General features: G+C 45.6%; 1 protein-coding gene across 2 annotated transcripts in view; it reads left to right on the forward strand.

The window, feature by feature from the left end:
• ARID1A (AT-rich interaction domain 1A) overlaps positions 1–24,317 on the forward strand; it is a 71,815-nt gene that overhangs the window by 39,282 nt on the left and 8,216 nt on the right. For both annotated transcript variants that reach the window (XM_064281540.1, XM_064281541.1), the window contains exons 5-12: positions 15,692–15,932; positions 16,209–16,298; positions 16,873–17,040; positions 17,726–18,038; positions 19,175–19,320; positions 19,421–19,530; positions 20,643–20,852; positions 23,527–23,734. In XM_064281540.1, the coding sequence (XP_064137610.1) occupies positions 15,692–15,932; positions 16,209–16,298; positions 16,873–17,040; positions 17,726–18,038; positions 19,175–19,320; positions 19,421–19,530; positions 20,643–20,852; positions 23,527–23,734 (1,486 nt within the window). The remainder of the gene's footprint in view (positions 1–15,691; positions 15,933–16,208; positions 16,299–16,872; positions 17,041–17,725; positions 18,039–19,174; positions 19,321–19,420; positions 19,531–20,642; positions 20,853–23,526; positions 23,735–24,317) is intronic.

Consider the following 24,317-nt stretch of genomic DNA (forward strand, 5'->3'; position numbering starts at 1 on the left):
CAAAACCAGGATTTGAATCAAGCTCTCTCTGATCAAATAAAATGTTTCCTCTAGCTTCTCACCCAGAAGAAGAAAAGCAATCACGATCTGATTCCCTCTTCATTTTTAACCAAAACCCTCAACTCTTTGCTACTACCTAGACTTGTCCTGAAGGATGGATTTCCTTTCCATATTTGCTTTTCCAGACATTCTTGTGATGGAGGCACATAAAAGTTGTGAAAAGCGCAGCTGGGGCGGGGGAGGTCGTGAGGAGATGGCTACACCTTTAGAACCTGACTCCTGGAGGAATTAGCCAACTAGGGAGTCACCTAGAACAGCAGATAGTTGATTACAGTTTGGTTCTTTGGTCCCCCTTGTGCTGGATGAAAATAAGCCCTGTTCTGTACCTTTCTTAGAATCCAGTGTTCAGGTTTGTGTTAACGCTCATTAGTTAGACTCTTGCTACTCAAAGTGTGGTCCATGGTCCAGCAACATGGAAATCACCTGGGAGATGGCTAGAATTGAAGTTTCTCAGGCCCCATCCCAGATCTGTTGAATCCAACTTTTCATGCTAATAAGATCATCAGGTGGCTGACATCTAATGGTTGAGAAGCACAGATTTAAAGACTGAGAGCTGAGATTAAAATTTTCAAACGACATATCAATCTAGGGACTTCGGAATGCAATACATTTTACTGTGTCTCTAGTAAATTTAAATAATCTCTGAGTGTAGGAGATGGAAGTGGGAGACCACCACTAGTTGTATAGTGGGTGGTTTGGGGGCCCTGGTTCCCCTTACTTACTGTCTAGACCCCTTTTGCAGCCTCGTATCTCTGGCCACTCAGCTGTACCTTAAACTCCTTACAACTCTGTCCTTCCTGCCATTGTCCTTTTGTGTAAGATGTTCCCCACTTTAAAAAAAAAATTTTTTTTTTTTTTTTTTTTTTTTTAGTGTTTAGTAAGCTTCTACTTTGGCCTCAAAACCCAACAGTTTCTTCATGTTGCCATAACATTTTGATGATACCTCTGCTTAAGGCCTGTATCTGACAGTCATTTTGTGCCCAGCACAGGCAGATTTTCAATAAGTCTATGTTGACTAGCCTCTACCTGTCTGAGCTAGGGAGTCCCTGGGTGGTGCAAACGTGGTTAATGCACTCAGCTGCTAACCTAAAGGCTGGAAGTTTGAGTCCTCCCTGAGGCATCTCAGAAGATTTGATGATCTACCTCTGAGAGACAAGCCATTGAAAACCCTATGGAGCACAGTTCTACTCTGACGCACATGGGAATTGCCATGAGTCGAAATTGACCCAGTGGCAAGTGGTATGGTATGTCTAAGCTTAAAACCAAAAACAAGACCCGTTGCCATCGAGTCAATTCCGACTCAATACTGGCCCTATAGGACAGAGTTAGAACTGCCTCATAAATGGTTTCCAGGGAGTGCCTGGTGGATTTGAACTGTTGACCTTTTATTTAGCAGCTGCAGCTCTTAACCACTGCACCAGCAGGGTTTCCTATCTAAGCTTAAGGGCCAGCTTTTTGTTGTCTCGGTTTATTGAGGAAGAGACAGAAATCCTCTCAAGGCTTAAAAAATTGGAATGCTTAAAGAATTTCTATCTTACACTGTTTCTCCTCTCTTTTGTCCCATTTCATGGTAGAAGGAAGGAGGCCCAACAACAGTTCTTACCTAGGTTTTTGATGGTTTATTTTTAAAGAGATAACAGAAATACCACAGCAGTTTTGGCACCCAGAGAAGCTAGGCTGTTCTGAAGTTGGTGACCTCCTCTTTTTATATTTGACCATGTGCTTGCTCTCCTTGAAATGTAGCCCAGGTGCACAGGTCCTTCTCTACGCGCACCCCCCCCCCCCCCCCATATCTGCCCAGACTGCTCAGAGCAGCTGGATGTAACGTCCCTTCTCTAGAAAGCTGGTTCTCTCGCAAAGCTGGCCAATCCGCTTCTCCATCTTAGTCACGCTGCTTCAGCCCTGATACTGCCTGGTGCCTGCCAGAGCCTGTGCTGCTTGCAGCAGATTACTGTATGCTTGTTCCCGGGCTGTTTCCTGTTTCTATTCTAGTCACTGGTGGCTCAGCTCTGCTTCCTGCCTGTGTGTCTCACACAGATTCCTCTTGCTAGAACCTTTTGTTTTCTTTGTAACAACCTCAGTCTGAAAAGCAACTGAGCCTTACTTCTGTGACAGCTCCTGGGGTCAGTCAGCCCTACTGAAGACTGGCTGGCAGTATACCCCTGGCCCAGTGCATCATTTGGATTTGACCTTGTTTTTCAGTTTGACCCCAACCCTACTACAGAAGGCTGGTGGCTCTTTGCTTAGACCAGAAATTGGTAACAGGAGGTCAATTGGGATATTGTGCAGACTAAACTTGTCCTCACTTATTAGCCACATAGGGGTGCCAGACTAGTGTGCTCTGGCTCTCTTGTACTTGGAGCTTAAAAATATATTTCCTACTGCTGAGGATGATACTTGGTACCCTTTCTAGCCCAGGCTTCCCTGAAAGCCAGGGAATACTTATTTTGAGTTGGTCAGGCAATACCATCCTCAGCAGAATAGCAGCCTGCACAGACCACAGGGCTATAAAGGAAAGCATATGCTTACTTGACGTTCCATCCTGTGTGAGCAGTTCAACCCTGTGGAGCTTGGGGTGGGAGGGAGGAAGTACGGGGAGGTTGTGAGAAAAGAAGTGAAGGAGGTTGTCCTGGATGAATGTATTTGAAGGTCTAAGACGCCTCATCTTGTCCACTCTCCAGAGAAAATGATTTTGTGAATAATTTTGTTTTCCTCTCCTTTTCATAACTGCTCTTTGGGATCATCTGATAATACTGTATCAGATGCACTGAATCTTAGGTATGTTAAATAGAGAGAGGTTTAATATAGGGAATTCAGGGTTCACAAAATTGTTGGAAAGCGTGGAGGATCATGTTCTAGGCTGGGCCTCCAGGAATGGGACCCAGAATAGTACTAGATGTGACCTATCAGGGGAGCTCCTTCTTCCAAGCCACTGTTAGAGGGCTTTTAAATCCCACCTGTAAATCTGCGATCCAGAGATCAGTAGGCCAGATTCCAGAAGCAGCAGGTACTGTCACCAGAACCACCACCTAGTTAACTGAAGGATGGAACCAAAATGCAGAAACCACCGAAGGAGACAAAAGTATGGTCTTTGCCACACTTTGAACTAATCTCATAAATCTGCTTCTGATATACAGAATTTATATTGTATCTGAAACCCATCTACTAGGGATTCTTGGAAATGTAGTTTTTAACTTTCTAACATTTCCATTTAGGAAAAGGGTAGAATGGAAACAACATAAACCAGTTCACAGAATATTCACCACATTAACTCTTAACACAGCCCCATCCGCCAAATTCAGGGCCCAGAAAGGGGTAAGAGACTTGCCTACGGTCATTGAGTAAATGAGAACATTGGGTTTCCTGACTTCCAGGCCAATGGTTTTACTATTTGGACCAATCCAGGCTTCAATAAAAAGATCTTTTAGAAAAAGAGAGAATACTACATTCAGTAAACAGAGACTTTGCATTCCATATTCTCTTCTCTTTGACGGCAGCGGTAGTGGGTTTTGGAGAAAGGGAAGAAGGAAGAAGGATGTGAGGTTGAGATTCCTAGGCAAAGGGAATGGTACTTAGCTTTCGGGTTTAGGTCCATTCCCTAGGAGGATGTAGAAGGCACTTACTTTGGAAGGAACCTCTCAAAAACTAGAATTTCCTGAAATTTCTCAAGTAACAAATAGATGAACTCAGTTGCTTTAGTGACGATGGCTTCCCTCTACCCACCCATCTTTCCCTTTTCTCTCCTGCTGGTTCTTTCATAACCGTCTGCATGGCTGGCTGGAAGATTACCTCTGCGATGCACATACCTTAGCTTCTGCTGTTGTCATTCTGTAAAAAACAAAACCAAAAACCAAACCCAGTGCCGTTGAGTCAGTTCCGACTCATAGCGACCCTATAAAAAGACCAACCAAATTCAGAAAGCCAACCCATAGATGTATGGTTGCCGAACCGTTTCTTGTCCCTCCTTGGGGTACTAGAGCCATTTGAACAGGAAATAAGCCACGTCCACCTAGAAGTGGCATTCTTGCACAAACCAGTAGGCTCCCCGCCACCCCCCGAAGCCAAGGTGAGAATCTGTTCCTTCAAACTTGGCCCAGAGGGGAGTACCCTTTAGTGTGGACTATGTTGGCATACCTAGTTAAGTGAAGTACAGAATTAGCTCTATATTCTCCTCAGGTTTCTTGGGTGTTCCATCTGAAAGCTGTTATGAAACTGATATGTATTCTAGTGTTGTCCCTTTGGGGGCCAGTGCTTGGTCTCTTGTACTGCCTACTTACTTAGGCAGGACTATCCAGGCTATGGAAGATTCCATCTTCCCCACCTTGTATCAGCATGGAACTGGTTGGCATTGTGATGTAATCTCTGATTGCGATGAGGCGGAGCTCACCTCCAAGCTGCTAGCTTCCTTCCCACTTGACCTTTCCCAGGAAAGCCAAAAAGCTGTGCCATAATGAAGGTGGGAACAACAGCTCTGAGAAGCAGCAAATTTGTCTTTTAAGGTCAGCCTTGATGTGGGAAGAAAACTGGCCCCTCCTAAATATTGTTTGCTGAGATGGGTAAAGGTAATTTCCTGTCATTTTGGGAAACCAAGTTTCAAATGAAAGATATCAGTGTCCAGAAGAACCGTTATCAAGAATATTTGTTTTCCCTTGGTTTAATTCCAGAACTTGCCTATGGTTCTCCCTGTGTTTCAGAGTTGTTCTTTTGGCTAAAAGGCTTTGGGGATGATGGTTGTTATTTCTGGTTCAGGATGCTACCCATTCCCCATCCTCAGATCTGTTTGTTCTACCCCTCTTTGGATTTTGTTTAGACTAGTGGGCCATGATAGGGAAGACTGCTGATGAATATAAATTCAGGGCTTTTAACTACCAAACCAAGAAGGCCATCCAGCCCCTAGACCTTGGTGTAAGCTAGATTTATCATAGAAAGATAGGGGAGCCTGCTTTCCATAAAGATTTACAGCCTTGGAAACCCTATGGGGCAGTTCTACCCTGTCCTACAGGGTTGCTATGAGTTGGAATTGACTCAATGGCAGTGGGTTTTTTGGAATCTTGCCTTCCCCGGTTGTATTTATTGCATCCTTGCTTGCTTTCTGGTTGCTGTAATTCTGAGAGGCAACCAGGCTTACTGTAGAAAGGAGAGCCAGATGATGTGGAAGCGTAAGGCAACCCCCTCCCCTTAACACTCCTTATACCCAGGGCGCTGCTTTCTTTTCTCTATCCCTTTCCTCCCACTCCTGCCCTCCTTGCTCAGGTTTTAGAATTGCAACTGATGAGCTGGATCATAGGACAACCTCTGTGTGGCTTGCTTTCCTAAGAGGGGGACTTGGAAAAAGTAGGGGGTTCCTAACTTCTTTGCCTTTTCTAGCTTTGCTTTTGTTTCCTGCTGGGATTAGAACAGCCCCATTCCATAAATATGCACTGCTCTTGGCTGCTCTAACTCAGGCCTAGCTCTGACCCAATTTCATTTTTTTCAGACTTGAGTCTGTTAGCTAGTGACCCTCAAAAAAACTTTGTATATTTCGACCAAGAGGTGATTTCTGACTAGGTGAGACGTTCTCCCCTGGCCTGAGTGAAAAGCCTCTGGGATGAGAGGGATGTGTGCAGGGGGGCTGATCGGGCAGGTAGTAGCATGGTTGTTATACAGGCCTGGTAGGGACTGTGACAAACAGGAGAACAGGACTTCAACCAGTTACAGGTTTTACAGAATCTTCTACTGGGAGTTCCAGGGTCTTCTCTTTTTTTAAAAGTTGGGAACCTAAATTTTTACGTAAAATCTCCCAATTTTTAGGTGGGTATATATGGGGATGTTTCACAATAGATTCAGTGGTTCTCTGGGGCCCATAGGTCTGCCCCTGCTGCTTCTCAGGGGCCGTGCCATATAGGTTTGGCTCCTTTCTTGTATTTACTCCCTTGCAGCTGATGCCTAGAATTTCTCTTGAGGGAGGGGCCAGCTGTGAGGAGCACCATCTCATCTGTCCGTTGCTAGCTCTCATTGTGTTTGGTGTTTATTTTATTGGTTTGGGGAGGGGGGAACGCAGGGGAGATGTTGAGCAGAAGCACTCGATGTGATTAAACCTCCAGCCGAGCAGATCTGTGGGAGCAGAATATCGACCCCTGGAAAATCAATGGCTGCTGCAGTGGCCAAGCTGGCTGTTTGCAGGGGCTCCCATCACAGGAATCCAACCAGCCTAGCAGTCTTTCATCTCCCTTTCTTTCACCTCAGCATAGCCTCAGTCTCCATCCAAAGGGTCAGACCTACCTCATGAGATTTTGCTGAGGTGGATTAGAACAGCAGGTTCTTATCTTTTTGTAATTAGATTGAAATTTCTACAATGACAGAGTCCCACCTCCCAAAAGCCTCCTTTCCAGACGTTTGTTCCTGCACTGCAGTTCTAGCAACAACTCTTACCCGATTGCCCAAGGCTCATTTGGAGGTTGCACTGTTCAGTTTAGACAGGAGAGCAGGTTCCCGTGACATCAGCACCCAGGAGCCCCTCTCTCAGTATGGAGGTCTAGAGTTCAGGCACCTGGGGAGTGAGGGGGTAGAGAGCAAAGGAAAGATAGAAGACTAATAGAAATTGGGTCTAAAGAGGATGCTTTTGAGTAGATTATTCATTTATCAAGCATATTGCTTTTTGTGTACCTGGCATTTTTCTGTCACTGATGGCGCAGTGGTTAAGAGCTCGCTTGCTAACCAAAAGGTCAGCAGTTCAAATCCACCAGCGCTCCTTGGAAACCCTGTGGGGCAGCTCTACTGTGTCCTATAGGGTCACTATGAGTCAACTCAATGGCAGTGGTGCGGGTCGGGGGAAGAGGGGAGAGAAGAACGTAGGAGAATACAGCCTGGTCCTGCTCTGGTCTCACAGGCTAGTGGGAGAGAAGACAGATATAGCACAATGTCATCAGTCCTGTACTTGGGTTCTGCAATGATGGGTCCTAGAGGAGCCTTGGAGGAACTCTGGGCTCTGCTTGTGGGGTGAATAGCCAGGGAAGTTGTTCTGTTTAAAGCCCATATTTTAGCAGAATGGCTAGTGGACCGCTGCCTTCTGTGGATGCTGCTCCCAGGAAGGTATTTTCTTCTTTGAAGTTCCCAAGGCTAAAAAACAGTTTTAGTCTGTAGTAGTTGTACCTGTGGTCCATCTTCAAGCACTAGATCCTCCCACCCACTTCTGCTCTTGGGTAGCTGGGAAATTGGCCAACCTGATACATGTTAAAGGAAAGGTTTGTTACCCCAATGTCAGAGCCAGACCGTGGACAAGGGTTTGAAGCTTGCTTGGCTTACGCTTCAAGAAAGGAGCCTTCCCATGTTGTAGTTTGGGAAGGGGGTACCTAAACAAGGCCCAGTTGTCCTGCAGTCCTATGGGGTCATTGTAAGCAGTGGGCTTGGGGTTTTTTTTGTTTGTTTGTTTGTTTTTTAAAGAGTGGTGGCAGGGCTGAGTGAGGAAAGTGTGAGGGTTGAAATCTCTTGAGATGAGGCCATCTAGAGGCCTGGGATGTTTGACTTCTCCCTGAGCCACGCGCCTGTTGCTTGATAATAAGATTAAAATTTGAATGCATAGCAAAGATAGACATCTACCTTCATGGAACTTAACTTCCTGCTTGTTTCCCTAGATTCTAAGTCTCCCCCGATCTGTTCACCCCCCCCCCCCACTTCCCCTCACTTCCCCCCTGCCCCATACATTAAGTAACCTGTCTAAGAACCCAGGGGTGAGAAAAAGAACTGTGACCTTTAGCATAGAAAAAGTAGGTTGAAGAGGATTATAAGGTAAAGTCTGCAAAAGCTGGAACCTGCGTAAGGTGGAAACCTGTCAGAGAAGGAAAACTCACTGGGTGTTTGAGGTAGGATTCTTAATAGACAGCATTAGAACAGTGGTAAGCACCCTGCCAAAGGCAGAAAATTTGGGAGACCCAGAAAAACAAGGCAGTCCTGTTGAGTTTCGGCTCTTACAGGTTTCACTGTAGGTGAAAGGGCTAATTTGAAATAAACAATGAAGAGTATAGGAAGATTGGCCAGGAAAAAGGAAGACATGTACCATTATACTTGTAGAGTTGAATTATCTAGTTTTAGTCTTTCCTTCTATAGCGGAGCTAACAGGGGCCTAGTGAAGTTAGCCCATCCAAAGTCATAGCTAATCACCCATAGATGATTCCAGAGACAGGTTATTGCCTTACCTCGATTGACACGTGGAGCCCAGCCTTTGGTAATGACAAACTTCCACATTCTGATGGAAAGAGTGCAGGCTTTTGGAATAAGAGTAATACGGATTTGAACCCCAGTTCTTCTGTTTAATAGCTCTCTGTCATTAAACTTCTGAGCCTGCTTCATTGTTAGAATGGGCATGACAGTGGATTCTTGTTATTCATAGTAGTTATGTTCTATATAAAGTCGCCAGAAGCACTGAATTAGTGAATAACAAACCAGCCATGTTCAACCTCAGCTGGGAATAAGCTGTCAGGTGACTCAAGTTTTTTGCTGCTCTGCGCGTGTACTCATATTATTGCGGATGCACTCTATGAATATTGATTTGGGGGTTACAAGTAAATTTTAGCGATTAGGTAAATTCGCAAATACAGAATCTGTGGATAAGGATCAACTGTGCCTATATCAGAAGATGATTGTGAGTTAAATGAAATGTGAGTCAACCACTTAGCTTAAGTTTGAGCACATGGTAGTCACATATTCATGTCATTTCTGCTTCCCTTCAAGAGGGAGATATGAAGGGACTTGCTTTATTCCTTCCTATTCTTTGCAACATCCTTTGAATTTGGAGATTTGGTCTCCCAGAGCTTTCTTTAATTCTGACATATATAGGGAATTTCCTCCTGGAGATGGTCCCCTGAAAAGCATTATGGAGACAAGAAGAGACTGACCCTTCTCTGCTGTGCATTCCCCACCAGGCAGCCAGAAGGTACCGGGAAGAATGATCCATTATCCCCAGAACAATAGCCTATTGTAGAGAAAGAGAAGGGGGAGTTTGGTTGGGGGTCTCATCCTATGTGGTGGTTTCTAGGATACAAACCAAGTTTTTGGAAACTTGCGGGGGCAGGGGGAAGAGGGTTGGTAGGAAATAGAATTTTCTGAGCCTTCTTGGAGCAGCTTCTGCTGTTCCATGCAGTGTGTGCTTGGTCCTAAACCAAACTAACTTGGTCCTTGTAAAAAATGGCGGCACAGGGGCTTCTGATGTCCTCTAACTTCATAAGGGGGAAGGAGAATCAATTAACATCAACAGCCCAAGGCTGAGTCCTGTGAGACGGAGGTCAGACATACCTCCTGTCCTCAACCTTTTTACCAGTTCTGACCTGTGGCACTCTCAACTCTGCTGGATTCGATACTTTGTTGCAGTGATCACACAGAACTCACAGACCATACTCACAGTTATGGCTTTCCTTAGGGAAGTTACAGTTCACAGTTGTAAGTTACAGGTTACAAGTCAGGATCAGGGAACAACTCAGGATACAGCTCTTCGGTCAGGACAGCTTCTTGGCGGTACGCACAAGCAGGCCTCTCCTTGGCCGTTGGCCTCTTGGCCCTCTTGGGCCTGCCTAGCCTCTGCCCTGCTCGGGCAAGTGTTACAAAGCTCTTTAGCTCCACCAGTAAGTGCCTGGAGGTACCGCACTCTGGACTCCCTCAATAAGCCTCAGCCTGAGGCCTGAAGGCGCTCAGCTCTCTCACTCCATGAGTTGGTAAGCCCACTGCGCCGTCTCACACCAGCCTCCTGGTTATACCGCCTCCGTTTCTCCACTGCTGCCTCTCACCATCTTGCGCCATCTCCGGTGTTACAACTCTTTCTTTCTGTGTCTCCTGTGTCTGGGAGGTTCTCAGCGTAGGGACCCCAGGTCCAAAAGATGCGTTCTACTCCCATATCTTCTTTCGTGGGTGGTGAGGGCCCCCCCACCACCACCTGTGGAACGGTTCATTTTGAGCTTAATGGAATGGCAGAACATTATTAGTAAACTGTCCAGTCCCCTTGGTGGGCCACAGCATCTTATTCACATAATCCCACCCAGTCATTTGGTGGGAGTTAAACAAGACCATGGTGAGAAATGCCATATAAAAGCCATCCATCCCACCTCAGTCTTAAACTAAAAGGATGTGCCTTTTCCTCCGCTTCCTTACCACCTGCTTAACCCTTGACCTGGAGGTACAACCAGGAGTAAGAGGAAGCCTATTCTTTGTGTTGATTCACTGTTGGCATTTCAGCCAGTGCCGGGTAGCCTGCTCTATGGGCATAGACGGCAGTTAAATCTGTTGACCTGAGACCACTCCTTGTAATAATGGTACAACAATTCTATAACCCTGGAGTCCCTACCAGTTTAGGGCGGGTCAGATCTTTCTTCCTTCCATTTAGTGAAGATTGAAGAGAAAAAAAGAGAACCTATAACTGAACCTTTATCATATTGAAATTGTTTTTAGAAGTGTTTCCTAGAGGTAGCCTCTTCCTACCCACTCCCATCTCCCCAGATATGTTGCTTGAGGAAGGCTTCATGAAAAACCAAGTCTTCCCAGAACTTTGTTTGCCGTAAGTAGCTGCTATACAGTTAAGTTTGTCTTAGTCCTTTTTTCTTAAAGTTTGTTAAAGCTGTTGCCTCCTTCCCTACTTTCTTCTTGTCTTCAAGGCTTCTGTTCCTCAACCTCTTCTCTGTTCTTTAGGATTTCCTCCCGTTCTCCAGCATAGAAACAGCCTCCTGCCATGCCTTTGGATCTTTTAGAGTGTGTGTGTGGGGGGAGGTAGGGAATGGAAGGCGGCGGGGGGTGGGGGACCCTGGCCGATTGCTGGTGCAGCTTTGGTCATTTCAGGCTGTTCATTTGGACTTTTTTTCATTCTAGGATTGTCATTTAAGTGGGTGTGACTGAGTTATGAGGTTCCCACAACCAAAAAACAAAACCAAAGATCTTACTACAGGCATGTGTATAGAATTTACCTGGTTCTCTTGGTGGTGGTTTGCCTGCTAGTAATCAGCAGAATTCGGCAAAAGCTCTTCACAACTGAAAGGATGTGAGAACTCCATCTGGGGTTAGCGAAAGCTCTGTTCCTCAAGGATTCAGCCAGATTTACCGGAAAACCCTCAATCTGAACATTGCCTTGAGCCTGTTCTTTAGACTTGTCAGCTGGTGTTCTTTAATCTGCCCAGCAAAATGAACTGATGTCATCTTCTCAAGGCCCTGTGAGGAGATCATTTAAACGCCCCCCCCTCCTCTAACTCTGATCTGGTATCTTCCTGTTTGAAAATGTACTCCACCAGGCAGCCAATTCATGTTAGAACTTGCAACCCTTCCTGTGAGAGCACCAGCTCCCCCCCACAAATGAGGTATGGACTGTGTGATTTCAGGCATGGTTTTGTTTGTGGTGTGAAGAGAAGGTGTTAGCTGCTGAGTCCTGTTTGTCAGCAGAGCTTGACGGATCCATGCTGGCATTCGCTGGGGCTGGGCAGCCAATCACAGCTGGAACAGTTATCGTCATGGAGTCCCTGTGGGTTTCCTCTATCAGGTCACATCCCAAAATAACATTGGGCAGTATTTCAAGTGAAGAAACGAAGGTTTTCGGGGCTGTAGCCAGCCTGGAGTGTGAGATTCTGTGTGAAATAGTTGGACTTGCTCCAGCGCTTTTGATCTGCATGGTAGATGAGCAATAAAATGCATGAAACACGTTGGAAACACGTGAGGAAATTCTCCCTGGCCCTGCTGCTTCCTTGGAACTGGCAGGGCCCTGAGTGAGCTAATCCTCACCTCCCATCTCTTGGCTGAATTATGCTTGGAGGAGAATGAACCCAGGAAAGGAAATCTTGCCACTAAAGGGGGATGGCTACAATTCTTTCTGCAGTCTTTCCAGAAGATACCTGTTGGGTGGGCCCTTTTGTAGAGCTGAGAACCAAAGAGTCCTCAAATGCCAAAGGTGAAATCCTACCAGGAAAAGTAGGGCTTTGATTGATTGAACCTTTTCTTTGTAAGTGTGTTGTAGAAAATTGAACTTGTTAGGCATATTGAGGTCTGACTCAACAACCAGACACCTGGCTTTTTGTGGAACAAAAGACCTGAAAAACTGGCTTTTTGTAGGGTAGAAAGTAGAGGTGTGTCCTATACAATGAAAGGACATGGAGTTCAGAGCATTATCTTTTCATGTAGATAGAGGGGGGCCATTCAGACTTAGTTTTAAGCTGGGCTCCTAGTCAGCTTCCTGTGCCCCAGAGATTTTTCATAACTTTTGAAGACTTCTACCCTTACCTCTCCTCTCATTCCCAATAAAAACATTTGCCACTGGGACTGACGGGTATGTCTTACATCTTATATTGCTTGTATATTGTCGGATCTCTCATTCCAGGGTATTACTGCTGTACATTTGGCCCTGACCATATGGTGCTAGTGGGGTTTCATGCATATGCCCAGGGGCAACACGTACTCAGATTTGTCCAGCCCTCTTATTGTATGAACGGGAAAACTGAAGCCCAGCTCATTGTCGGGCTTGCCAAGGGTCACAACCAGCAAGTACGAAGAGCCTGACCTTGGTCTCCTGACTCAAAGGTGTGATGCTTTTTCTTCAGTTCATACAGTATCATAGAATACTGGAGAGAGATAGCATAGGCTCTGGAGACTGGCAGACCTGGTTCAAATCTAGTTTCTGCTTCTTGCTAGGTGACTTGGGCATATAACCCAGTCTCCCTGAGTAGCAGCTTCCTCATGTTTAAAGTGATAGTAGTAGTAGTACCTACCTCCAAGAGTTGTAGGAAATTAAATGAAGTAACTCTTTAAAGTGCCTGGCACATAGTAGATGCTGAAATGGTAGCTATTGTTAATACTAAATTATCTGTCCCTTCCTATGCTAACCATTTGGTTCTTGAAAATTTGTTAAACCAACTACTCCCACATGGACCACTTGCTGTCTGATGACAATGATAGTCTGAGAGATTGGCCTCAAACCAGCCAATTCAGAGAGATGAGAAGATTAATGCTGCTTTCTTCCCCAGCATTATTCTGTGCGCAAGCATCCCAGCCCATGTGGAGGCTGTTGTTGCCAGTGGTTTGTTTAGCACTTTTTCTCCAAGGAGCTGAGGGCGCTTTACCAAAACTGACAGCTACTTTCTATGAAGGAAGCCACTACTTTGCCAGCTGTAGGTGCTTCCAGAGTCCTGAGATCCCAGCCCCAGGGACTGCAACGGTGTTCTTTAGGCTTCTGGGATCCTTTAACTGGACTAGGGACGTTCACGTTGTGGATATATGGTGAGCCTGGTTTCCTAACAGAAGTGTGGCTAAGGAACATCCTCAGTCCTTTCTCCAACCCTAAAACAAAAACCCATTGCCATCGAGTCAATTCTGACTCATAGTGACCCTATAGGACAGAGTTGGACTGCCCTATAGAGTTTCCAAGGAGCGCCTGGTGGATTTGAACTGCTAACCTTTTGGTTAGCAGCTGTAGCTCTTAACCGCTGTGCCACCAGGGTTTCCTCCAGCCCTAAAGCAGTTGGCTTTTGGCTTTTTTGTTCTTTTCTCCTCAATTTCTCAGGTCTCCAAGGATGTTCACCAAATTGAACAGGGTTTCTGCTATAGAGAATAGCAGAAAGAGAGCTAAGGGGAACTTTGGCTTTACCTGTGTTACCCGAAATGTTTTTATTATGAGAAATATTTATGTTTTACTTATATGATTAAAGATAAAAATGCAAAACAGAACACTTAGTTTTTCACAGCCATTAGAACAAAGCTATTACGGATGGACTCTGTATTCCTATTCTGTTCCAAAATACACTGATTTCTTTTTCCTGTAAGCAGGTAGCTCTTATTACTGGAAGCTGGCAGCTTGATAAGGAATGGAGACTGTTGAAAGAAATGCATGAGGGAACCTACTGGTCCCTAAAACATACCTCTGGCCTATGGTTTCTGTTAACAGACTATAGGGCTTAACAAGTGGCATTTGAGGCCGTTTCTGGCCTACGTAGTTGGCTCCTCTTGTCATCTTGGTGCCTCTTTGAGTTTGATCTCCTTGGCTTAGAGGCCAGGTGTCCCTGGTATAGCTTAGCCCTCACACAGGGGTAGAATCCCTTCCTTCTCTCTTGAGATGAACCCAAGGTCCTTTATAGCTTGCAGGTACTTTAGTCCTTTGAGAGAGAAGAGGTCCTTTGACGTACTTGGAGTTGGGCCTCTTGAGTTCCCTTCTACCTTGGAGCTAAATTCTAATTGCATTTTTGAAGCATATTATGGTACACCAGGTCAGCTCCTTGTCACCAGAAAAACTAGTGTTTTCTGACTTTTTAGCTAACATTGAGAGCTGGACGGAGACACAAACTCACACTTACCTACTCACACCTACCTACCTATTTTACCTCCAGAGCAAGCTTTGTTCCCATAGAACTCAGCAGAAACACTCCCAGCCAAGCAAAGTAGCCAACAGGTTTGTGGAAGATCTACCCAGCCTGCGGGCTTAGGGGAGAGCCTGAGAGTTGCCCTCTGACCTCTAGTGTTATTGTCAGACTCCATCATCAGAGTCAGCTTCAACTGAACTTTCCAAGGTGAGCTTATTTGTGGGAGTAGGAATAGGCTTTACGTCAGTTCATCCCAGTTTGGATCTCCTTTCTCTTCAGCTATCTCTCTTAAGAGAACTCTTAATCACTTAAGTATCGGGGTTTTCCCAGACCTGGACCAATATCCAAAGCTCTCATTCTTTCTTTGGGTTATAGTTCCCAGCCTGAAGTTAGTTAACGCATGATGTCGATCCAGTGGTATTGCTAGAGAATGAACATGGAGGTGGAAGAAGCATTTCCTGGGTGAATATTTTTCATATTGACCCCCTGATTGCTAATCTTAGTTTGCTGACCTAGAGTGAGCTTTTTGGTTAATTCAAGACAAGCAAAGCCCCCAAATAAATACCAAGTTCTCACTGACAAACTTAAAGCTGGGGCGGGGGGGGACTGGATTTGTTCAGTTAGCAAACATTTGTTAATCCCTCTTGTGGGCTAGGTGTTAGGAATATAGTCTCAGACCTTCTTGGCAGTTAAAGAATTGTCTGTCCCATGTAATGTATCCCTTTCTCACTTCTGCCACTTATGTTGACAAGTATGGTGACTTGGAGTGAGCGAGTCCTTGGCAAATGAAAGTTACTATAATCTGGGAAGAGGGCATCTGTGGACGTTGCCCAAACTCATAACATACTCTTGTAGCTCCTGGGTGTCATCCTGGCAGCATTTTGTGAAGTTTCCCCATAGGAAAAGAACTGAAGTCTCACTGACCGTAGAACTTAGAGCTGGGAAAGAGGATGAAAGTACCAGCTCTGCTTCTGAGGGAATAGAGCAGAGGTCAGCAAGCTGTGGCTTGCGTACCGGCTACCTGTTTTTATAAATAAAGTTTTATTAGAACACAGCCATGCCCATTTATGTATTGTCTGTGACTGTTTTGGTACTACAACGGCAAAGTTGAGTAGTTGTGACGGATCATGTGGATCACAAAGTCTAAAATACTTATTATCTGTCCCTTTACAGAAAGTCTACTGTATATGAACTAGAGTATCATGACTAAAGTGTTTGTTAGCATGTTTGCTTTTGGTTGTTTAAGGAGAATGCTGCGTGTAGTAAGATTGTTGAAAAAAGGATTTTTCTGCCTAATATCCGTGCCTAATCCATGTCCTTGTGTATATGTGTTTCAGGATCTGTCTGGTTCAATAGACGATCTCCCCATGGGGACAGAAGGAGCTCTGAGCCCTGGAGTGAGCACGTCAGGGATTTCCAGCAGCCAAGGAGAGCAGAGTAATCCAGCTCAGTCTCCTTTCTCTCCTCATACCTCCCCTCACCTGCCTGGCATCCGAGGCCCCTCCCCATCCCCTGTTGGCTCTCCTGCCAGTGTTGCTCAGTCTCGCTCAGGACCACTCTCGCCTGCTGCAGTGCCAGGTACCCTAAAGTGCAGGGCTTTGGAGGGAGGGAAAGGGGACCAGTCCCCAAACGGGGATCCTCAGCCTTCCACTGGCAGAGAGAGCATCCCTAGTTAATGTCTGTGTAGCTTTCCATTAGCATTTGGAAAAGGGAAGTGGGAGCCCCTTAGCTGGACCTCTCCATGTATGTGATACTAACGAGTGCTTGGCCCCCTCATGAGCTCTTTCCAGCTCTGAATTGGCTAGAATTTATAGGTTTAGCCATGATTGGCTTACTTCTTTCTGTCTGGAGCAGGCAACCAGATGCCACCTCGGCCACCCAGTGGCCAGTCCGACAGCATCATGCATCCTTCCATGAACCAATCAAGCATTGCCCAAGATCGAGGTGAGAGCCTGGGCTCAGTGGGGAGGTGAAGGGCACTGAGGCAGAGTGTTCTGTGTAATAACTTTCGGAGAACTGCATGACCATGGAGTTTAAGTCTGTCCTAGCAGCAAATTGTGAAGTTAGACTAGGCTTGGCCATGTTGGCGGCTCCAGAATCACATGCCCCAACAGTCAACCTTTCTTTCTGAACGATTGCCTGTGTTTTGATGGATTCCCCCTCCCCCCAACCACACACACACATTGTGCTTAATTTGGTACAGAAGACTCAGCATTGAGTCTTTACCCTTAAAATCATTCACCATTTTGTTAGTACTGTCATTGCTTTTTATCGTTTCAAACCTCCATTTAGTAGAAACAGTTGGAATACCCTGGTTAATGACTGTGTCACTTTGGAGTGTTGTCTAAAAAGACACATGACTATATAGCAAATCAGATAGAGATTCCACACAAGTAGCTGCTAAAGAAAATGTTGATGGCGAAGTCCCAAGATAAATGAAAACATTTGTTCCCATTATACCAAAGTGATGATAGCTTACCACGATAATAACTGTGTATGGGAACTTCCCATATAACAGGTTACATGCAGAGGAATCCCCAGATGCCCCAGTACAGTTCCCCACAGCCCGGCTCAGCCTTATCTCCACGTCAGCCTTCTGGAGGACAGATGCACACAGGCATGGGCTCCTACCAGCAGAACTCCATGGGGAGCTATGGTCCCCAGGGGGCTCAGTATGGCCCACAAGGTGAGTGTACTACCCAGTTAGGAATAGAGTTGAGAGGAGAAAACAGTTTCTTGTCTGATATGCCACCATCTGGGTGGTAAGAATAAGACCGTCCTTTGCCTTGAATCCACCAAGCTCAAACTCTGAAGTAGGGCAGGATGGAGTTCCATTTTTGTCACCACCTACTCTGTTGCCAGGAAAAGTTTTTGAACCTCTCTGAGCCTCTGTTTTATATGTAAAATAGGGATAAGGTACCTAGCCCATAACTTAGTGTAGAATATTTAAGAGATGGTAGCTATCAGTTATTACAATTATATTTTGAGTAAGTACGAATAGAATAGATCTTTTGCTCAAAATCAGCCCTGGACAGAACTAAAGCTGAATGTCTAGTACAGAGTATGGGAGAGAAAACAAGATGAGTATTTAGAAAAGAAAAAATCCCTCTGAGAGTTGAAGGGCCTGCATAGCAAGGAAGCCAGTTTTGCCCTGTACTGTCTTAAGATGAGGGGAAGACTGAGGTCTGCCTCTAATATACTCTTGGCCTCCCCTTCACTTTTTGAGGTAAAGGCTACCATGAAGTTGATCTCTTTCCTAACCAAATATTGAATGATTCGCATTCTTTGTTATCTTTGGAGTTTTAGAGTTGAGAGATACTAGTGAGTTGCTAACCAAGTCTCTGCGTCTTCTCTCCTTCTTCCCCTCCCAGGAGGCTACCCCAGGCAGCCAAACTATAATGCCTTGCCTAATGCCAACTACCCTAGTGCAGGCATGGCTGGAAGCATGAACCCTATGGGTGCTGGAGGTCAAATGCATGGGCAGCCTGGCATCCCACCTTACGGCACCCTCCCTCCAGGGAGAATGAGTCACGCCTCCATGGGCAACCGGCCTTATGGTCCTAATATGGCCAATATGCCACCTCAGGTTGGGTCAGGGATGTGTCCCCCACCAGGGGGCATGAACCGGAAAACTCAAGAAACTGCTGTTGCCATGCATGTTGCTGCCAACTCTATCCAAAACAGGTAAGGCTTGGGAAGTGTAGAAGGTGTCCGTGCAGGGAAATAAATTTTAGAGTCACGCAGGTCACTGCGATGCTTCTGGATGCTAAACTATGTCTCTTTAGTAAATATTTGTTTTACTGAGGGCTTTTCAGAGAACTAGGTTTCCTTACAGTGAAAAACAACAGAAGTACAGATCCCCAGGCTGCATCTTAGGTTGGTGTCAAGTTTGACATAACCAAGTATAAGGCGTAAAGAACTTTATGAAACACAGGTTATTTTGATCAGTAAAATAAGTCATTGGAGCAGGTAGTTTCTTCATGTTTTCTGTTTAGTTTGTTGGATTCCAGAAGGATTCTTAATGATGTGCATCATTTGGACTTGGGGTTTGAGAAACGGAGGATGGTAGGGCTGTATTTTACCGTTTCTCCTGCTGTTCTCTGTGGTCCCATGAGAATGGGAGCTAGTTGACTGATGGATATCTGATTGTGCCACAGTGCAAAGGCTCATGTGATTTGGTTTTGCCTTGAAAACAATGTCTTCTTCCTTGGCCACTGACTTCAGTGGCCCATTGTTATCCAAGGCCCCATATCTGTGCACCCCACTGTTGGTGCCTATAGCTATTAAAATGAATATTGTCTTATCGAGATGTTGATAAACCAAGGTAGATTAGGGGGATTGACTGTAAAGAGGTAGCTTTGGTAGAACTTCAGAATGGTGGAAGTACAGAGTTCTCAGTGGTCCCATCAAGAGAGAAAGCAAAGCCACTTCCGGGTGCTATAATATGAGGGATATAGTCTAGTTTGGGTTTGCCCGTGACAAAGAGGTAAAACTGAACATGTAATCTAGGCCTTTGGCCACAGAGGGTGTCCTTAAATGGACATAAAGCTTAGCTTCAAAGATGGCTTAGAGGGAAGCAGCACTTCAGAGAGTGTAGCCCTTCAAACTGAGCTATTGTTTCCTCTTTGGATCTTGAACCCCCTTAGAATTCTTTGTGAGGAAGTAAAAGATAATAGTTCCTATTTTGGGGCCCATAAGCTTTTTCCTTGTTAGCCTAACTAGATAATTGGTTCACACAACCCTATTTAGCTGAAGTCTAAATCTGAAAGTTCATTGTCTCCAACCCTTGTCTGTCTCTTACTCTCCATCTTCTTCCTCAGGCCACCAGGCTACCCTAATATGAATCAAGGGGGCATGATGGGAACTGGACCTCCCTATGGACAAGGGATTAATAGTATGGCTGGCATGATCAACCCTCAGGGACCCCCATATCCTATGGGTGGAACCATGGCCAACAATTCAGCAGGTAAATCCTAGCCTTTGCTCACCTCAGGGATTTCTTCCAGTGTGATCATTTGGTCACAGCTTAACCTGTTGGATTTGAGAATTTTTTTCCTCTTTTGTAGGGATGGCAGCCAGTCCAGAGATGATGGGCCTTGGCGATGTCAAGTTAACCCCAGCCACCAAAATGAACAATAAGGCAGATGGGACACCCAAGACAGAATCCAAATCCAAGGTAATGATTTATGTCTTAACTCCTGTCAACCTTGTATCCCATCCTTTCCTTCTTCCTATCATGAAGAGTCCCAGGATAATAGCTCATTGAATTAGGTTCAAGTTAGCCTAAGGGATCCTGGTTTAAATGACATAGTGTTCTCTCAGTTGTCAATTATGGAGGAAACGCCAGACACTGGAGTGTGGAATTCTCTGCATTTGGCTGGTGCCCTCTGTGAAACTGTCTCCTGTCTCGAGCAGTTATAGATGGTGTGTGCCATGGTCAACTAGTTGCTCTTTTCTTCCTGGACCTCACTCATAGCAGCAGGAGTGGTTGGTGCCCTGTATTCTAATATGGGGGAGATGAGACTAGTAGGGTTCGGATCCATCCTTGACCCTGCTATAGGTTGGTCCTGGATATGCTGTCTTATAAGCTGTGTGGCAGACTGGAGACCTTAGCATTTGGATCATTTGAAACATTTCTGTACTTTGCCGCACCTCATTTCCCCTGTCTGTAAAATAGGGAAAGTAAAAAATCATAGCTGCTACCCCCTGTAGATCTTCAACTCTGACTCCTAGGCCTTTCCAACCATCCTCCTGTCTTGGATAGGATAATACCTAAAGCCTTTCAACCAGGTGGGAGATCTTCCTTTCTTGAGAGGAAGAGTTTCTTTTGTTTTAGTCCATCCATTGTCTAGCAATCACATTTTGAATTCCTTGAGCTCTTACTCTAAAACAGTCTATATAAAAGTGTGTCCAGGCTCCTGGGTAGTAGTGTGGTGTTAGTAGTGTCTTTGGTGTCAAGTGGACAAAGGTTTCATACTCGCCCTGCCACTTAAAATGTGTAAGATCATGGGCAGTGACTCCTTGGACCTTTTTCCTTAGCTTTAAAAATGGGGATAGTTTGTAATACCTACTACGTAAAGGCATCTAGCATAGCATGCAATACATAGTATATATGTGTCCTTTGTAGAAAGACGGTCTGGCTGCCTTTTAGCCCTTCAGCTATGTGAAGGCAGGGCAGCTATTGATCACCCAGAGTAAAAGCCACTACCCTAATCAAGAGACTTCTGAGACCCTTAGCATAGCTTTGAATCTGACCCATTCCTATGAATTTTGACCTGCTACTTCCAGAAATCCAGTTCCTCTACTACAACCAATGAGAAGATCACCAAGTTGTATGAGCTGGGTGGTGAGCCTGAGAGGAAGATGTGGGTGGACCGTTATCTGGCCTTCACAGAAGAGAAGGCCATGGGCATGACAAATCTGCCTGCTGTGGGCAGGAAACCTCTGGACCTCTATCGCCTGTATGTGTCTGTGAAGGAGATTGGTGGATTGACTCAGGTGAGTGCCTGGCACTTGGCTTCCTCTATGGTTCCATCAAACCTTCTTTCTAGGTACTGACTGGCTTCGTGTGGTATCATGCATGTCACAGGGACATTACCCACTCCTGCTCTCTGAGTCAGACCAGGAAACACAGGGCTTCCAGAAGATAAGGCAGAAGGCTAAGACCTTCCTGGGCAGTATGAGGTGTTAGCATTAAGTTTGTGCTAACTAGGGTCCCAGTGGGTTGCAAAGATAGAGAACGGCTGTGGGCATTCTGATTCCATAGGAAGCAGTTTGGCATAGTAGACAAGGGAAGGGTTTGGAGAGATGCTCCTGGTTGTGAATCCTGTCTTAGCCACTTACAACATATGTGACCTTAATCAAGGTGTATAACCACTTTGAGCCTTAGTTTATTATTATTATTATTAGTAGTAGTAGTAAAGTAAGGACAGTGTTTACCCTGCTACACTGTCAAAAGTTAGAGGCAATAAGCATAAAGCTTTCAGCAAGGTTTCTGCTACATAAAATTGGCCTGCAAGATGGTATAGGGACAGCCTGACCCTTTAAATCCAGGAGGCTTCCCAGTGGAGATAGGATTTCAGGAGCTATTTAATAGAAATAGTTTACAGATGGAGAAGTAGATGGGAAATTATGTGTGTGGTTCCTCTATATGAAAGATTAAAGTGAATGGATTAATTCCTGCTGAAAACCTCTGAACCAGACTCCACCCTGAGCCATGCCTTCTCCTGATACCTTATTGTTTTTGTTTTAGACTCAGAGGAGGAGGCAAACAGGTGAGCCAATGCTGACAGACAGCACAGTGTGCCTTGCAAGCTCTTTCCTCCTATGTGTTCTGGAATCACCAGACCAGAAGCCTGCTGTTGGGTCAGGGTTTGTGGCTGAGCTCAGGGGGAGGCGTGGCAGGGAGGGACTTAGTCCAAACCTTCTAAATCAGAAGAGGAAAACAGCTGTCACCAGCAGAAAAGAAAGTGATTGGAATGAAGCCAAACAGCAGTCAGTTGTGAATTCCTTCTCCCTTCAGGCTTTACTCCCCTCCCCCACAAAGGAAAACAAAACAAAACAAGACATGTGCACACCGCCACCTAACTGGCGTGGGAAGCAGAGCCACAGAAGGCTCCTGAGGTGACCCTGGGCCTATCCCTGCTGGTCTCCCTGGTATTGAGTTCTCAAAGGGACATTGGGTTAAGTTTGGCTTACTTTCAATTGAGTGACCTTCTGGATCACTGAACCTAAAATGAGATACAGATGGAATTTGGAAACTTGGGCTTGTTTTCAGGTTTACAAAAGGATGTGAACCTTTTAGATGCTATGATATAATTAAACTCTAAAGATAGAGTTCAGAGGAGGAAGAGTACTGTTATAAGTTAGTTTGTGAAGGCCCCAAGAAAGCAAAAGATGAGTGCTGAGCTTTTCTGAAGGATTAAAAGTACGGTTTAAATAGCGGAAATGGGCCATTCCAGTAGACTGGTCCGGATGGCATGGAGCTGGGAGAGAATCTGGACCATCCCACCAGGGCCACCTCTAACCTTAAAGACTTAGATCAGGTGTTACCCACACTAGGAAGTATTCCTGGTCACCTTCCTTCTGTCGAGGTTGTCCTCCCTCTGGACTTCCTTATCACTCTTGTCTCTGCTAACAGATAGCATAGCATATTGAACTTTTTTTGTGGATTGGGACTGGAAAGTCAGTGTCCTCAGCCCCTGAGGGACAAACTTACCACATGGTAGATGTTCAGTATATATAACAACACACGAAGGGTGACACCTGCCCAGCTGGAGCAGAAGGATTCATTGTAGGAGCACTTGGGGAAGCATCTTGGTCAGTGTGCCCTGAGACTGAGGAAAGGAGGCAGAACTATAGGCCGACTGCTGGGAAGGGACAAAAGAAGTCTCAGGGCCTCGAGCATCTCCTGGACAATCAGGACAGTGACTCATGAGGGAAAGGGGCTTCTAGTCACTGGGATGCAGGAAAGAGCAGTAACATAAAAATGCCAAATGTGTAGGGAACCCCATGCTGAGAAAAAATTAGGTGTAAAAACACCCAGTTTAACAAAGTAAATCAAGGGAGTCATCACTTTATAAAAGGATTTCTTATGAGTAAGTATAGTGGTTAGAGCATGAACTCTAGAGCCCAGCAGCCTGGGTTTAAAGTCTGATCTTGCCCCCCACTAGCCTGCGACTGATGAAGTTACTCCATTTGTGCCTCACTTTTCTCATTTGTAAAAGAGAAATAATAGTACCTTCACCCCAGATTAAATGCACTGATGTGCGTAAAGCACCTAGAGTAGCACCAGATAATCACAAAAGACCCAATAAATGTTAGTTTTTATTAGTGCGTTTAAAATAGAATTTGGATTTTAAGGTGATATGCATGCCATCTTTAGCAGTACTCTTGTGGAAAGACCGTACTGTCTGAATTCTCTTCTGAGAGTGATGTCAAATTTGCGTTCGAATACACACTGCCTGATAGTTGCAGTGATCTGTGGGTGGAAGGTGTTGAGGGTAGAGTGAAGCCGCCATGAATTTGACGGTTGTTACGGACTGTCACCCAAGTGGGGTTAACTTTCGTGGTTAACTGAGAACTGTGATTTCATGAGAGGTGAGTACTTGGCAGCCCGATGGGCTGGGGCTTGGCAGAATGACCAGGTGAACTCTTCTGGTTGGTTGTACAGGTCAACAAGAACAAAAAATGGAGGGAACTTGCAACCAACCTCAATGTAGGCACCTCAAGCAGTGCTGCCAGCTCCCTGAAAAAGCAGTATATCCAGTGTCTCTATGCCTTTGAGTGCAAGATTGAACGGGGAGAAGACCCTCCCCCAGACATCTTTGCAGCTGCTGATTCCAAGAAGTCCCAGCCCAAGATCCAACCTCCCTCTCCTGGTAAGAATGGCCTGAACAGCCCCATCAAGCCTGAGGGCTGATTGCCCTGATAGTTTTCAAGGGTCCAGGGTTCTTATTCGTTGGTGTCTGCCCCTGGGCAGCAGAGGAGATGCTGAGGACTTGTGCTGTGCCCTGTCCTACCACAGGGCTTAGCAAGTTGGCAGACTAAAGAGCGGGTAGTGGTGACTCCCTTGGGAAGTAGTCTGCAGCAGCCCTTAAGTTTTAATTTTCATTGTACACCTGGCATCTTGCCAAATGTTTGTAAACTAGTGAGTGGGAAAGGCATTGGAGGAGTGGAAAAAACTGACAAATGGCAGTGAGGCAAGGCCATCTGGGAGCTTTGGCCCACTGATGTCAGTGCCTTAGAATGCAGTTCAGGCTAGCGCCCTGAATTCCCCAGGGAGCTGAGATTAGTAATGAATGGGAACGAGGGAGGGGCGGGGAAGGGACATGAATGGAACTCTCCGATGGGAGTGCCTCTGCCCACCCTCCTTTCTGAGAGCAGGCTGGGACCTGGGCGAGCATGGGAAGGGAAGAAGGCCAGGGCGCCTGGAAGGTGGGTGTAAACACATGTGCCCTGCTG

This window comes from Loxodonta africana, chromosome 3 (assembly GCF_030014295.1).
Source record: "Loxodonta africana isolate mLoxAfr1 chromosome 3, mLoxAfr1.hap2, whole genome shotgun sequence".
Lineage (NCBI taxonomy): Eukaryota > Metazoa > Chordata > Mammalia > Proboscidea > Elephantidae > Loxodonta > Loxodonta africana.